Genomic DNA, 16,489 nt, shown 5'->3' on the forward strand with positions numbered 1-16,489 from the left:
GTTAGTAAAATTTTATCTTCATGATGAAAACAAATTTTAAGGTAAACGACTACAATTAATATGCATTACCTTAGAAGACGACGATATAGAGTAATAACGTGGTTGTAAGCGAGGCAACAATTCGCATATATGATCTATAGGTGGTCTGCATGACTTAATATCCTCCAAGATGTGCACAATATTTCTACAAGCATCCTGTATCCAACTCTGATACTTTTCTTTACCTTCAGGAGATATGGAAGACATACTACGAAGAAATTCTTTATCGGCCTCATCAGTGCAGTATTCTGCCAATTCCTTGAGAATGTGCGTTCTTGGTATGGCAGTAATTTCCAAGTAGTGTTTCAAAGCCGTGTGATACGTAGTAGGACAGGGGAATGGATGTTTCTTACTACTATCAGTGTCCGTGTTGATCAGCGAGAATACAGTGTTCAGATCAGCATTGCAAAGTTTGCCTAACTTTTCTACCAGTTCGCTATCATTAATGGGGTACATAGCAACATGATCGCCAGCATCGTATCGCATTTTAGATCCACTAATGTCCAACTCAATATGCATACATGAGCGATCGCCACCTTTGTGCAACTCACGGTTGACAAGGATGGTCGCAAGGAATGGGTTTTTGGCATCAAACGGCGGACGTTGATTTTCTAAGGAGTGTAAACGGGCAATCTCACCACTATATACACGATCGGGTTGTACATTGGGTTGTTCCAGAAGACGATATTGACGCATAAGCACTTCTTCCCCACCGCCTTCAATGCCGAAAAAGTCGCAAACTGCAGGCCAAAAACGGTCCTTCCAAGTTATAAAGTCATCTTCAATGCTGAAAGATTTAGTGATAATACTTGTTAGCACTCTTTGAACATTTGACAGAATCTGTAAAATTTACTTACTTCGCATCGTCATCACCAAGTCCCAATTCGAAGACACGTGTAGCACCCAGCTCTTCCAACCGCTGATCTACATAAATTGCCATTTTGTTGTAATGCTCATAGGTTTTGTTGCCAAGTCCGAATACCTATAAGGAAAAATGTACAAATGTAGAATGTTTATTTCAAGGCGACTATTAGAAACAAAAAAACTACTGATGACAAAACATGTCTTCCAAAGGTAATAAATTACCCTCAACTGCAAAGTTTTTAATATTAGATCATTTTTATTATTACATAAATTATCTAATACGTCAACGCTGTGAGAGTGCAACAGCCGTATTAAGGATATCGTCGAAGGTGCAATTTTGCACCATCGGCGAGCAGCCAATCCGATCAACATTTTTCAAGTTTTTGCTATTACGCCATTTATACATAGATTTTCAGAGAACATTAAATTTCTAAGTTAAAAGCTATACTGCAAAGATTTAAATAGTTTGACAACAACCATCAAAATATTTCATCATCAAACGCTTTATGCAAGAGCACATTATAAGTTTTGACAGAGCAACAGAAAACTAATCACCAATGAGGTTATGCGCTATCAGCTGTCGCCAACATAATCAGCTGTTTCAGTTGTAAAAGAGACAACCCTGTGTTGCGCATCGTACCTGGTACTGCAATGCAGATGGCGCGATATTCGACTTCAACATAGATTTTCAGAATTACGATACGTTTCTCTACTTTCAATTCAGTCAGTAGAAACTAAAAAACAAAAATAAAACACGCACAGGCAATGTACGAACAATATCGGTTTTAAGTATTTGCCTATGGTATATACCTACATACATATACATATACCTACATATGTAGTTTTGAAGAGACTTTAATTTGTCTTTAATAAATTTATTCATATTTGATCATGCATGAATAGTTTACGAAATACGAATATTATCGCAGCCTGGCAAAAAATTAGTAATATTTTATATGCAATTGACATTTATTTCATTTAATATTTGATTTAAACTAAATGCCAGCAGACAGACCTTAACCTCAAATTTGCTTAAATTTCAAAATTTTAATTTTAACGGTACCATTGTATTCCTATAATTTTGTTTTTATGAGCAGTTTAAACTAAGTTTCTTCAACTGCGAGACTAAAATTAATCGGGCTCTCTTTTGCATTTGATTTTCAATATATACATATTTACATATAACGTCAGCGGCAAAAGAAAGTATGCACCATATATGTATAAGTTTTGACTATTTGTTTATTTATTTTGTAATTTCAAATATTTTTTCATAAAAATATAGTTTATACTACAACAAGAGCGATATATGTAAAGCAAAGTTTCAAACCTTGTTTAAAAATTGTAAAAATTCTGCACATTTTCAGCAAACTTTTAAACTTTTTACTCAGGATTTTTAATAAAATTGGGGTATGCAGTTTTATAGATCATTGAATTTTGGTATAATAAAGTGCAAGCCTTGAAATCGAACGTAGAATCTCTCTTGTCCACAAGTGCTACTTTGGACTAAGTAGGCAATTAAGTAGTAAACTTTTCTCTCGACGAACAAAACCATCGTTCTACAAGACTCTCATCATGCCTGTCCTAACGTATGGCGCAGAAGCTTGGACGATGACAACATCCGATGAGGCGTCACTTGGAGTGTTCGAGAGAAAGATTCTACGCAAGATTTTTGGACCTTTGCACGTTGCCGACGGCGAATATCGCAGGCGATGGAACGATGAGCTGTATGAGCTTTACGACGACACAGACATAGCGCAGCGAATAAAGATCCACCGGCTACGTTAGCTGAGTCATGTCGTCCGAATGAATACAAACGCTCCGGCTGTGAAAGTATTCGATGCGGTACAAGCTGGTGGTAGCGAAGGAAGAGGAATGAGCTCATATTATAGACCGGCAGCTTATGAAATGGAAAATAGGTCCAAAAATGCTATGTTTCGTTACAAACTTTCTCACAAATCGCAAACTCGAAGTTAACGTAAACGGCTTTCTTTCACCAACACTTCTCCTATATAATTGTACGCCGCAAAGCTCACCTCTCTCCGCCCTTTTGTTTATTATCGCTTTTGATGATATCAGTCGAATAATAGAAAAATATAAAGGAATTGAGCACCAGATCTATGCAGATGATATTTTAATGTACTCGAAAGTTTCCGACATTTCTTAAGCTCAATCTCTATTTTCAAATATTCTTGCCGACATTGATACATGGTCGCTGGAGTCTGGTGCCTCACTTTCTTTAGAAAAAACCCATATGCTTCATATTTGTAGGAAACACAAATGCACTGGGATAACTCTAACACATAACAACACAAACATCAAATGTGAAACACAGTTAAAAATACTAGGTTTAACCTTTGACTCTAAATACAACTTCAACTCACATTGTAAATACATTAGAAGTTCTTTAATGACTAGGCTAAACATTGTAAAATATATTTCATCTAAGCAATCCCATCTTCATCCGAATACAGTCATCAATGTTGTCAGAGCTCTGCTTCTTTCGAAAATTGACTACGGGCTCCCTATATACGGAAACTGCTCAAAATCGAATATCAAAATGTTGAATGCACCATACCATTGCGCAATACGACGGAGTCTCAGGGCATTTCCAACCTCACCTACTAACACCATTCTTGCTGAATCATCACTACCCAGCATTCCAAATAGAATTATTGATCTTACGCGCCAACTTTTTGCGGTCGACAATGGAAGATCAATGACGTACTTCCTCCCAACAAACTGTTGATGTTATCTAAACAAAACACACCAAACGAAGTTTTTCAACAAACCTTAACTGAACTCAAATCCAAATATCTAAGTAATGGCTGGAAGTTACTGATGTATGTCAGCAATAACGTCTTCGTTCAACCATAATCCAATAATTGAATCAATTAGAGACATGGTCATCGGTGCGCCTCGAAAAATTAAACTTACTTGGATTCCGGGTCACGCTGGAATAAAAGGAAACTACTATGCAGACGCTGCTGCAAAAAATGTTATAAGGACACCTACTTTAGTTTACGACATTCTAACCAAATCCGACATTCTCAACCTAGTCAAACATATAAGATACCAAGAAGATGCAAGCGATTGGAAGACATACAAACACCATAACACAGAAATTAATGAAGACAAAAAGCGAATTACTTATACATCATCTTTACCCACAAGTGCCATGAGGACATTTACCAGATTAAGAATTGGGCACACTATCATAACACATGCCCACTTACTGTCGGGTGATAGTCCTTCCGAATGTCCTCTTTGTGACCACACCGTCACTAGCAAACATTTACTTACTCTCTGCACGATCCTGCACGATTCATCAGTCAGCTATGACAACATTGATATCATAAAACTGCTTAAAACACCCTCGGATGAAAACAATATGACAATATACAACTTCTTGAAAAACAATGACTTGTTAAAATATATTTAAGATACTAACACTTGCACTAACACTTGGCAAATAGTTTTTACTCATATGTAACTTTAACTAAAATGGCGGCTGAGGGCCTCGTAGTGAGTGCTGCGTTTTGATATTTATGTAATAATATTAGTTTTGTTAGATAAATTTAATAAAATAAAATAAAAAATAAAAAAAATAATAATAATGCAATAGTTTAATAAATTTAAGAAAATAAATAAAATGATAATAAAAAAATTTATAAAATTCTTGTTCTTAAACATTTCTTATAGGATTTCTTTTTCAAACGTTTTCAACCCGGGCACCGTTCCAATTACAATTAGCTTTTTTTCAAATGTTTTGTGTAAGCTTAATTTGTATTCAAGTTAACTTGTAATACATTTACTTTAAGTTTATTTTAGATATGCCCACATGTAGGTATAATAAGTAAATATGATTACTATTTCCTTTCATATTTAATCAACAGTCTTTTACCCGCCTTATGGTAATTTTAGGAAATTTAAGACCATACTCATACTCACCGCATAATTCAAGCCATTTAAATCAGCATCACCGTTTAAAAGCCATTCATAGAATTCCATTGCATTATCTGTGGGATCGCCTTCACCATATGTAGCCAAACAGAATACAGCTAGCGAATTAGGAATGTCTTTCAATTGCAAAAGCTCTTCCTGTGTACAAAGAAGAAAGGGAATAATAAGTATTAGCGGCATTTACATTAAAGTGAAGTTGAGTGTATGCGAATATGTAAATGCATTTAAGTGAAAAGCAAGGTTAGGGTAAAATAGGCTAAAGTAAACTAGAATGGGTTGGAATTACCATATCACATTCTTCCGGATCCGCTACCATACCCTTCAGGCGATAACGTAAGCCCTCTTTCGCCAGACGGCCTGCAAACTCCTCACCAGTGCCTGTCTGAGAACCATAAAAGACAACTAAACTGCGGCCGGAAGCTTTCAATTTCTTGATAAAAGAATTTTCGGATGAAGTAGCGGTGCTTACTGTTGTGGGCCTAAAATGTAGAAAACAAATAGTTATTTATGTTGTTGTTTTCAAATTAAATTTCTTTTGTTTTAATCATAAACCTGCATACTTACTGTATTGAGTAAGAACGAACAGGCTCCTCTTCCTTCTTGCGGCTGCGCATAAAGTACCATGTCGCGCCTCCAATTAATGCCAGCAGCAAGGCAATATCCAATATGCCCAAGAATGGTTCATCACCAGCGGGGATTTCTTCGATTTTCTCAGCTGACATTTTGTCTACTGAAATATAAAATAATAAAGAAATTAAAATATAACCGCAACATTTTTTAAATACACAATTGTTCAAGAGAAAATATCATAGATTTACTCGCCTGCACATTTGTGCATATGTATGTATGCACCTACTACAGGTAAATACAAAGTACATATGTATATGTATTTTTATGCAAATGCAAAAAATAAATATGCAACGTGTTAATGTCCGAGCGGCGAAATGCCGCTGCTGCCATCACTTCGTCGCCACCACGCAAGACACTGACGTTGTCGACACTGTTCTGCGCTTTTTTTGTTTTTGCTAAATTATCGACTTTACGCATTAAATATGCCACGTAAGCACTTTCATTAAAGTAAACGCAGCTAAAAACAAGTAAGGAAGGCTAATATCGCTTCGGATCGAACTTTATATACCCGCACACAATTTCGTAAAATTTAATTTAGGCTGGCTACTAATTAGTGGAACCAAACAAACTTATAGACAAAGAGTGTAACATCAGAAAGACGGTTTGAGATTTAGTCTTAACATACCAACAAGTAGGCGCGGTTTTATCACGTTTAATGTTGGCGGCCGTAGTAGCCGAATGGGTTGGTGCGTGACTACCATTCGGAATTCACAAAGAGAACGTAGGTTCGAATCTCGGTGAAACACCAAAATTAAGAAAAACATTTTTCTAATAGCGGTCGCCCCTCGGTAGGTAATGGCGAACCTCCGATGTATTTCTGCCATGAAAAAACTCCTCATAAAAATATCTGCCGTTCAGAGTCGGCTTGAAACTGTAGGTCCCTCGATCTGTGGAATAACAGCAAGACGCACGCCACAAATAGGAGGAGGAGCTCCGAAATTAAAATGTCGGATATAGATGAGGTGGGGAACAACACGTGTACCAAATTTGGGCAAGTTTCTTTAAGTCTTTATAGAGATGCATCCACTTACCTAAAATTGGTTGACACAGCAGATTTTTCAAAATTTTATTTGCAACGTTTTTTTTTTGGGTACATCCATTTGAACTCAATTTTAGTAATTTTCCATCTTTATAACAGTCACACGCATCACGTTTTATGCTTTTTTAAAAATTAGCCTACCTACCAGCCTACCTTGGCTGAAGAGTAATATGTGTAATATAAAATATAATACTTTTTGCTCGGGTTATAATGCCCACGAACGGACGGAGGAACAGACAGGCATGACCAAATAGACATCTCTCATCATTCTGAGCATTTTAATATATAAATGTCTATATCTATCTCGATTATTTAATGCTATTATATACAACCGTTATGTGAACAAAATTATAACACCCTTGGACACAAGTATACGCATGCATAAAAAAGTGAGCAAAAATGGGGAAACGTGATCTAGGCAGTGTGCGACTCATTTTAATAGGACTATGGATAAGTTCGTGCGGTTTTTTTTTCGAAATTTGAAACTTTATTGACGTAAAATGGTTACAAATTTAATATTCAAAGTATTGTCCATCGCTTGCTACTACTTTTTCCCATCTTTCTGGCAATTCACGGATTCCCTTTGTGAAAAATTCGGTCGGTTTTGCCGCAATCCACGAATCGATCCATTTTTTGACTTCATCGTAATTACGGAAGTGCTGGTCAGCCAGGCCATGTTGCATCGATCGGAAGAGATAGTAATCGGATGGCGCAAGGTCTGGACTATACGGCGGGTGGGGTAGGACATCCCATTTGAGCGTTTCTAAGTATGTTTTGACCACTTGTGCAACATGTGGCCGAGCATTGTCATGTTGCAAAATAACTTTGTCGTGTCTATCGGCGTATTGCGGCCGTTTTTCTCGCAGTGCTCGGCTCAAACGCATCAATTGTCGTCGGTAGACATCCCCCGTAATCGTTTCATTCGGTTTCAGTAGCTCATAATACACAACACCCAGCTGGTCCCACCAGATACACAGCATAACCTTCAGGCCATGAATATTCTGCGCCGACGTCGATGTTGAAGCATGGCCAGGGTATCCATACGTTGCCCGACGTTTTGGATTGTCGTAATGGACCCACTTTTCATCGCCAGTCACAATTCGATGCAAAAAACCCTTTCTTTTGTGCCGTTGAAGCAGTTGTTCGCATGCCATAAAACGGCGTTCAACGTCTCTTGGCTTCAATTCATACGGCACCCAATGGCCTACCTTTCGGATCATTCCCATGGCTTTTAAACGTTTGGAAATGGTTGATTGATCAACTCCCAAAGTTTTTGCAACCTCTTCTTGCGTTTGAGCCGGATCTTGATCGAGCAATTCCTCCAATTCGGTATCCATGAACTTTGGCGGCGCACCCTCGCGTTCTTCGTCTTCCAAGCCAAAATCACCACTTTTAAAGCGTGCAAACCACTTCTGGCACGTTCGCTCAGCTAGAGCATGCTCACCATAAACTTCCACCAAGATACGATGACTTTCGGCTGCTTTTTTCTTCATATTAAAATAATGAAGAAGAATTCCCCGCAAAAACACATTATTTGGCACGAAATTCGACATTTTCAAGTGTGGTAAAAATATTGTTGTTTACGCTTCAAATAAAAAACTTATACTGACGTTTGTGCCTTACGACAGTAGCTCTCCAATGAATGTTTGGAAATGTGGATCGATGGAATAATAATCAAGTTACGCCATCTGTTGTAAAACCGCAAGGAACTTATTCATAGTCCTATTAATTAATGCTGTAAAACCGCAGTCGAAAAATCCGTTGAACGGAAGAAAAAAAACAAAAGATTGCAACTAATGAACTGTTCGATGCCAACTCAGCTTCTCATGCATTTACATGTGTATGTATGTACATATATCGATGTGCGATTAAAAGTCAAATAACGGTATAGACAACTTCTCGCCTATGAAAAGTTTAGCAAATAGTGCACTACTTATTTCAATAGATTTTAATTAAGGAAACTTCTGTCAGTCAATAGTTGTATTGACATTGAATATATTTAATCGGCGCAATTTAATTTTCCTTCAAAACATACAGTTGCGATAAAAACTGGGTATATAATTTACATTAAATAGGTTTTCTTCTTTTTGTATTTATAGCCGAAAATTAAAATTCAATACAAACACATCCAATACGATACATGGGATGGATCAATCAAAACTCTTCTAGTTGACATTTTATAAAAACAAAAACATAATTAATTCCTCACAAACAAACTTTAAATAAAAAAGTCGACACAATTCATTAAATCACATTCGCATGTTTTTGAAAAAAAAAAATGATTTTAAGGAATTTTTAACTCTTGCCCCACACGTTTGGTTTTAATTGAACTTTCTAGACGCTTTGACATACTTTCGACCAATGGTTGAATGAATAGTTTTGCGCACTCTGCTAATATCCCTTCCTTACGTTCATGTAAATGTGGTCCATGTTAATTTTCGTACTCCAAATCTGTTGGATTCAGTTTTTGGTATCGGTGTTCTTCTAGTCATTTCTTTATAGTTTTTGCTATTTTTCTAATGGTCGTAGCCCCATAGCAGTGTATTTCTGCCATAAAAAAAGCTCCTCATAAAAATATCTGCCGTTCGGAGTCGGCTTAAAACTGTAGGAATAACATGAAGACGCACGCCACAAATAGGAGGAGGAGCTCGGCCAAACACCTAAGATAAGTGCACACGCCAATTATTTACTTTTTTTATGTGATGTGTTGTAAAGCAATTTCATCAATAGGATATGAGTACTCATCCACAAAATTTGTCAAACTTGTTAACAAAAATACTCAAGTAGCTCTCGTTATTCATTATTCCAGTCATCCACAAACCAATCCTCATGTTCGCGGCTATTTTCTCTCGTGTCTTACAGCTTTTATTCAATATCGTTTTTTTTTTATTATTAAAAATAGTATCTCTTTTAGTACTCGTTTTGGGCCTTTTATGGTATTATTTTCGAAAGTCGGAATTACAATATCTCTTATAGCTTAAAGAACAGGTAAGCTAATCTAGATTTCTCATGGTGAAAAATATTCAGAAGGTCTGGCCAATATTGGACCGTTAATTGGTTCTCAGCAATTTTGAAGGAATCAGCTGATGTAATCAGTTTTGTTTACGAGAATGCTGAAATTATGTTGGTGATATACAAAAATATCAACACAGTTTCGCCGTTGCAGTCTGAATAAGGACTTATTGGACGAGTGTGTGAGTGTGTTGCCGAAATTACTCGCTCAAATTCGTTTCCACCATAGTTGAAGTCCAATTCTTCACATTTTCTGTGTGGGACTGGTAATAACTTCGCGTTTGTTCATAATAATAATTAAGTTCGATAATTTTTTGGATAACACAAAAATTTTTTAAAGAAACTCAGCTGATATGTCTTCTTCTACCAGTTTTTAAAAGTGATCGCAAATTTTCCGTGCTTTTAGGGTTAGTTAGGTACGGTGCACTAGACAGGGCTAATTTACTGGGGAAGCAGCCCTTGTTCGGCAAAAACCGGAGTAACGAGAAAAAGGCGGTAACGTAGAACCGACTGCCATGGGAATGGAATTTTCTGTCCGTTAACTTTCGTGCTTTTCCTTCTCTTTGGAAGAGAATATTTGCTCACGCTGTTGATTTGGATTGATGACTAATTTTGTTATCGAACACAAGTAATTATTTGAAATTGGTATTATTTTGTTGATGTAAAGTTTCATATACTTGAGGTTACCTATTCAAGTGGTACTAATTAAATAACTCACTTGAAAAGTAAATACCTTGGAATTGCACTCTGCACTAGAGAGTTGAAGACATAGAGCGGGTTCCAACGCTTCCTGCTCGCTCCGATATTTCTTCTTTTCTTAATTAAAGCTATAGTTTGGTTGTAGTTTTGCACTTTTAAGCCCTTTATTTTGACGAAAACCTATATTTAGTAAAACACAACATCTTTTTTAAATACTAAAGGAACCTTTTTCGTATTCATTGTGTTAAAAAAATAAACAAAAAATAACTTCAACTAACTTACTTTTTGTCGAAAGTATTGTATTTATTTACCATGACGGTGCTTTTTCAGGTAACATTTCTTATTGGTACAAATATCGATATTTGATAAGCCGGTGTAGATAATGTAGGTATATATGTATGTATAAACAAAGGAATACTCTTCAGTTGGCATTTAATTATGATACAACGCGTTTGCTATCCTATTTAACCGGTTTTGCTCGTTACTGTATACACAAATAAAAATGTGTGCATATACATGTATGTATGTATAGACATACATACATATGTGTTGAGTACATTCATTTACTCAATAGTTTATATTCACCAAACAATTATAACCTCTACACTTCGGAATATTCAATTAAAAGCACCTTGTTTTTCCTTAAACACTTTTGAATAAAAACTCTAAATATAAATTTTTTTATATTCTATAGTAATATCTATTAAGAATCAAACAGAAAGTTCTTCATAAAGGGTGTTTTTTAAGAGCTTGAGAACTTATTTTTTATTATTTGTAGGAAATAGATAGGTACAATATAACGCGATCTTAATTAGCACACTGGCTACTAGGACCTTCGGTGCTACAAAATAGTATTGTAATACAAAACAGAAATATTGATGAAATGATTTTTTTATTATAATCTGGTTGATAACTTCATGGCATTTATTTTTTGAAATGATATCCGGCATATGCTCGCCGGGGATACGAGTTACATGGTCCATTCGATTAGTACAATTTGTGACACTTTTCCCGATAAATCTGTATAATAAATCTAAATGAGCGCAATCAGCAAAAATGCGGCGGAAACGATGGTCATTTGGTTTCAATTCTTGCATGAGCTGTATTTTATAGGAACGTAAGCCAAGATCCTTAAGTAAAATTTTCCACGTAGTCGAAGGACAAAGGCCAACAAGTTGAGAATGACGACATATCAACATTTCGGTATCTTATTGAACACTTCGCTCTATGAACTTCGCGAAGAGGTTAATTTTTTTTCAAAGTAAATTTCCATAAATCCGCTTCCATTATTCTGGCGTTAAACGGTTTATGATCATTTGACAAACCTTACTGAACAGAAATGTCAACACAGTTTGCCATTCTCAACTGCCAAACTATACATAGTTATCGATATCGATAGTTCTCTTGCAGCTAAAACAAAAACACACGATATAAACGCAATGCAACTTTGAAATATTATTACAAAAATAGACCAAATCAAACTTAAATGCCAAATTCGATTAAAATATAATATAAAATGAAAAGATCATCCGGAAAAAGCAGTGTGTCCAACAACCAGATATGTACATATATTTATCACTTTACAAAACCCGCTTGGCATCAAAACGACGACATTTTAAAACTCTAAAAGGGGAATTCTAGACCATTTTTCCATAACTGTCTTATACTAATTTCTTCCAGCGTATACTTGATGAGAAATGTAGCCCCACAAGTACTCGATCGGATTTAAGTTTGGGGATCTTAATGGCCACTCGTTGTGCCACTGTACTTTATGTAGCCTTCAGAGTTCATACGCCCGGAAATTTTGCATATGGATGTCTCGCGGTAACAAAACCCAGCCCAAGCCATTCCACATTCCCACAACAGTCGGTTCTACGTTACCGGAATGACCGGGACTTATATCCAACTAAGGACTGTTCCTCCTGCAGAATCAAAACTTGGATAAATAATCAATACTTAAAATTTCGAAAGCAAAACCAACGCTAATGGTTTTTTATGAGGAGCCGTTTCATGGCAGAAATACACTCGCATTTTTGATATTGCCTGCCGAGACATTTTCTATCATTTTGCTGAAACTGGTATTAATAACATAAAATGAGTAATATTAATTATTAGGTGTAGATATGCACTGGTGCAGCTCAATATTATAAAAAATAAAATAAAAATTATAATGAACTTTTGAGAAGAAAAAATCTACAAACATACATTTAAGATTTCGCATATGCATTAATAAATGGGAAGGAATACGCATGTTTTAATTGCTGTATGCGTACAAATTTATCTGCTTACGTACGAGTATAAGTGCATTTACTGGGCGCGAATGTAGACTGGCTGATTTGAAGAATTGTCTCGTCTCCCATTCACATACATATATTTTTTGAGTGTAGCGTATATACCGCCAAGTTGATCAAAAGAACCATTGGGGTTAAACACGAAAGCGTGGAGTTAGTTCAAATCGGTAGTTAATTTAATATATATTAATATAATTTAGGCAAATTTAGAATTTCACTTCTAAGGCCCTGTTTTTTGCACTGCATTCAATGCTACAAAATTTAGCGTTGGCTAAATTCTATTAGGTTCTTAGTTGCAATTCGTTGAAAATTAATATATTTGTAATAGAGGAAAATAATTAAAATGAAACTAGATTGAATGCTTATATATTCTAAGCACATTCACAAAGTCATAGAAATCATGTGCCTATTGAAAGCTGGAAGCTTTCATCTATGTATTTGTAAGAAAAGTGTGTTTGAAAGGGAACTGTATGAATTAAGGTGCTTTGAAATGATGATGAAATTGTTACCCATTAGCTTTTGTAATAAGTTTTTATATCGATAGTTCTATTCCAATATTGGCGTAATGTAAACAGTTAACGTGAATACAACTTATCAACAATGATAAACCAGTTATTTTAAATAAAGATCTATGATTAATAATTTGTTTCCAGTTAAAAATAAAAATGCTGTATTTTTCAACGATAAGTAATGGGTTACAATTAAAAGTAATGAAAAAATAATTATAATTATTTAGATTCAATAAAAAAAGTGAGAAAAAGTAAAAATAAAACAATAGTTTTTTCTTTTATTTTGATTATGTTGTTGCTGTTGTTGTAGCAGTTTACCAAGCCCTCTTAAGTGCGGTGAAATAAGCAGTCGTCGTCGTAAATCCCATTCAACACTAGGCCTAGAAGATATGCTGTTTCGACGTGGTGGATCGAGAGTGAAAGGTGTGTTAGATGGGTGAGTTTAAGGAGGCGCGTGAATTATCTTTGTTTTGTATTATTTTTAATTTTTTTTTAATTTAACCTAAAATAAATAAATATTTGTGTTTGTTTTCCCGGTATTCTGGATACAGTGAATTCGTGGTAATATTGACGTCTTAACATTTGTAAAGTGTTCATATATTTCATACTATTAATTTTTCATATTCACTACTCTAAAACAGTATGAACTTAGCGCAAAAAGTGCTTATAAAACCAATTTTGTTTTTGAAAGATTCCAAGAAAACCCAGCCAGCCATTTACAAATATTAACCGGTGATTTGCGTAATATAATGTAATCCAAATGGAGTGATGTAATTTTATATTTCACTTCAGATTGAATTCACAGCTTCGAACATTAAGGAGCGGTAGGCAGATTCCTTTGAATATTACGATAATGCAATAAAAGAAATAAATGAAGTTGTATGATGCCGCCGTAGCCGAATGGTTTGGTGCGTGACTACCATTCGGAATTCAGAGAGAACGTAGGTTCGAAGCTCGGTGTAATACCAAAATGAACAAAAATTTTTTCTAATAGCGGTCGCTGCTCGGCAGGTAATGGCAAGCATCCGAGTGAATTTCTGCCATGAAAAGCTCCTTATAAAAACTATCTGCCATTCGGAGTCGGCTTGAAACTGTAGGTCCCTCCATTTGTGGAACAACATCAAGACGCACACCACAAATAGGAGGAGGAACCCGGCCTAACACCCAAAAAGGGTATACGCGCCAATTATATATATATATATATAACCAAAAGAAATAATAAAAATAGATTACGGAGTTTTTTGAAATATCGACTATTACGATCTGTTGGAATTTAGTTAAACAAAAATAGTTATGCGTAAAAAATGTTTTTTTTTTTGTTTAACAAACGTCTTCTTGTAATTTTTTTTTTTTTTGTTATTCTGTCTTTCTTCATTACATAATAATGAATAACCAAAAATAATATTTTTTTAAAGTAATGCACTGACATTTATCTAGAAATAAAGCTGTTTGTTTGATATGCAGATTTTTTTTATTCGTCATACACAAATTAAAAGAATCTCGCAAAAGTGAGCAGACTTGATATTATTAGCTCATAATATCGCGAGTTCACTGTAGTGAATTCGGCACAAATAACCGGTAGAACAAAAAACAAAAATAACTAAAAACTATAATACAAAATGATCAAATTAAGAAAAAATTAATTAGTCATCATGATCAATAAACCCGTTTAATCGTAAAAGTATACTGCATAAAGTAGTCAGTATAGTACAAAGTAGTAATCAAAATTTAATAGCTCTGAATTAAAATTATTTATTTTAGCATTTTGGTGACTGCGTTACAATTCAAATTATGTTTTTAATTGCGTTGTTTTTTAATACAAAGATTAGATACCAAGTATCTACCTACTTAGGGCAATAGCCAGACTTACGATGGGAATAATACACTCGTAAAGTTTCTATAGCACAGAGTGCGGAAAACTTTGGCACATGGCTGCATGTATGTGAATAGAAATATACGAGTAGCGTCTGATAAGTTCATGGCCTAAGGTACTTACTGATGACTCATGCTCTCATAGTAACTATATTATAATTAAAATGTATTTGTTTATTTTGCTCATAAATAACTGATAACCCATCAACATCACCTCGTCGAACGAAGAAAAGAAATAGGCACAAAGATTATGTTTTCTTTTGAAGAAATGCCATGTCATGCGTGACGATCAAAAAGTGGGCTCGCGAATTTCAATAAAGGCGTGGATCTGTGAAGATTGTAGCGTAAATAAACGTCCAAAATGTTTATAAATTTTGTACTGGCCGACATTAAATTTACAATAAAGCTACATATGTACATAAAAAATGTACCGCATGAAATGTACAGATGAAAACGAACCAATTTTACAGAGCAAGTGTATAGTAACTCTGCTCTCCAATTAAATTAAGTTTAAACGCTCAATTTTGCAGGTTTAAACTCAGCTTAAAAATAACTGTAGTAAAAACTACAACTGAAAGATAGTTGAAAAGTAGCGCAAATGTTAAAATATTTTCAAATTAGCCAAAAACTTGAATGAAATTTGTAAACGTGCAGTGGCCGTAAATGGAACGTGGATATGGAAGCATGATCCAAAGCCGAACAAGAGTCAATTCAAAGGATAAAACTAGGAGAAATTCAAATTCAAATTGACAAAGTCATGTGGCCATTATTAATCGATTGCCAGCCTAACTGTTCAACTTTCGGGCAAGGCGAATCTATGCAAGATGATAGCGATTCTACAAATACAACCATTTTGTCAAATTTTAAGCTGAAAGCAGAAGAAGAGAGAAAGAAACTACAAATACTCTCGCTTTTCGAATCAAGCACCAATCAGCTGTTGAAACAATATCATCTTGTATAGATCTGCCTGGATTTTTCCTTTCAATTTGGTCAGACGTACGATATGTCAAAGCCACTTGAATTGTCAGCCATGTCATAGACTTACTTCAAGGAATTTAATAGGATATTTACTTTTCAAACTGGCTTCATCAAAGAGTTAAGTGAAAATTTTCTCTTCGCTCAAGTATTCTTTTGTGATCTTGAAAGAGAAAAGGTAAAAGTTTTTGGCCAATTTGTAAAAGTGTGTGTTGGGTTTGAAAGACAAATTGGCTTAGAACAAGTAAGAGCACTACAATGAAGGGTCAATATTATGCTAATTTAGTAGCTTAGGCACGTGCGACAGCCATGCAAAAGAGACGTGGCAAGTTAAAAAGGTAGCTATTCCTTTTTTTTAGAAAACTAAAGCTCATATTATAACAAAACTCTTGTAAATCAAATTTTGATTAGAAAAATTCAAAAAAATGTTCATTACAACTTTATGGTTTCTAAGTGGAATTCCTAGAAAGTTTTATTACTTACTAAATTTCGTATGTATAATAAATTAATATATATAAATTATTTTTTCTAGAAAAAATGCGCAAACAATAGGCTATAAAACTGTGTAGCAAAAATTTGAAATTCTTATTAAAGCCGTG

General features: G+C 35.0%; 1 protein-coding gene across 8 annotated transcripts in view; it reads right to left on the minus strand.

Moving 5' to 3' along the window:
* The window catches only part of LOC129239712 (NADPH--cytochrome P450 reductase), a 44,455-nt gene that overhangs the window by 1,422 nt on the left and 26,544 nt on the right, over positions 1 to 16,489 (minus strand). For 3 of the 8 annotated variants that reach the window (XM_054875472.1, XM_054875471.1, XM_054875469.1), the window contains 5 exons: positions 5,428 to 5,593; positions 5,150 to 5,342; positions 4,852 to 5,001; positions 897 to 1,021; positions 70 to 826 (listed from right to left, as the gene is read on the minus strand). In XM_054875472.1, coding sequence (XP_054731447.1) covers positions 70 to 826; positions 897 to 1,021; positions 4,852 to 5,001; positions 5,150 to 5,342; positions 5,428 to 5,585 — 1,383 coding nt within the window. In that variant the 5' untranslated portion in view covers positions 5,586 to 5,593. Of the gene's footprint in view, positions 1 to 69; positions 827 to 896; positions 1,022 to 1,125; positions 1,371 to 4,851; positions 5,002 to 5,149; positions 5,343 to 5,427; positions 5,594 to 5,685; positions 5,806 to 16,489 lie in introns of those variants that run through there. The other 5 variants (XM_054875474.1, XM_054875473.1, XM_054875468.1 and 2 more) reach the window with 4 other exon arrangements.

The sequence above is a fragment of the Anastrepha obliqua genome, chromosome 2, assembly GCF_027943255.1.
Source record: "Anastrepha obliqua isolate idAnaObli1 chromosome 2, idAnaObli1_1.0, whole genome shotgun sequence".
Classification (NCBI taxonomy): Eukaryota; Metazoa; Arthropoda; class Insecta; order Diptera; family Tephritidae; genus Anastrepha; species Anastrepha obliqua.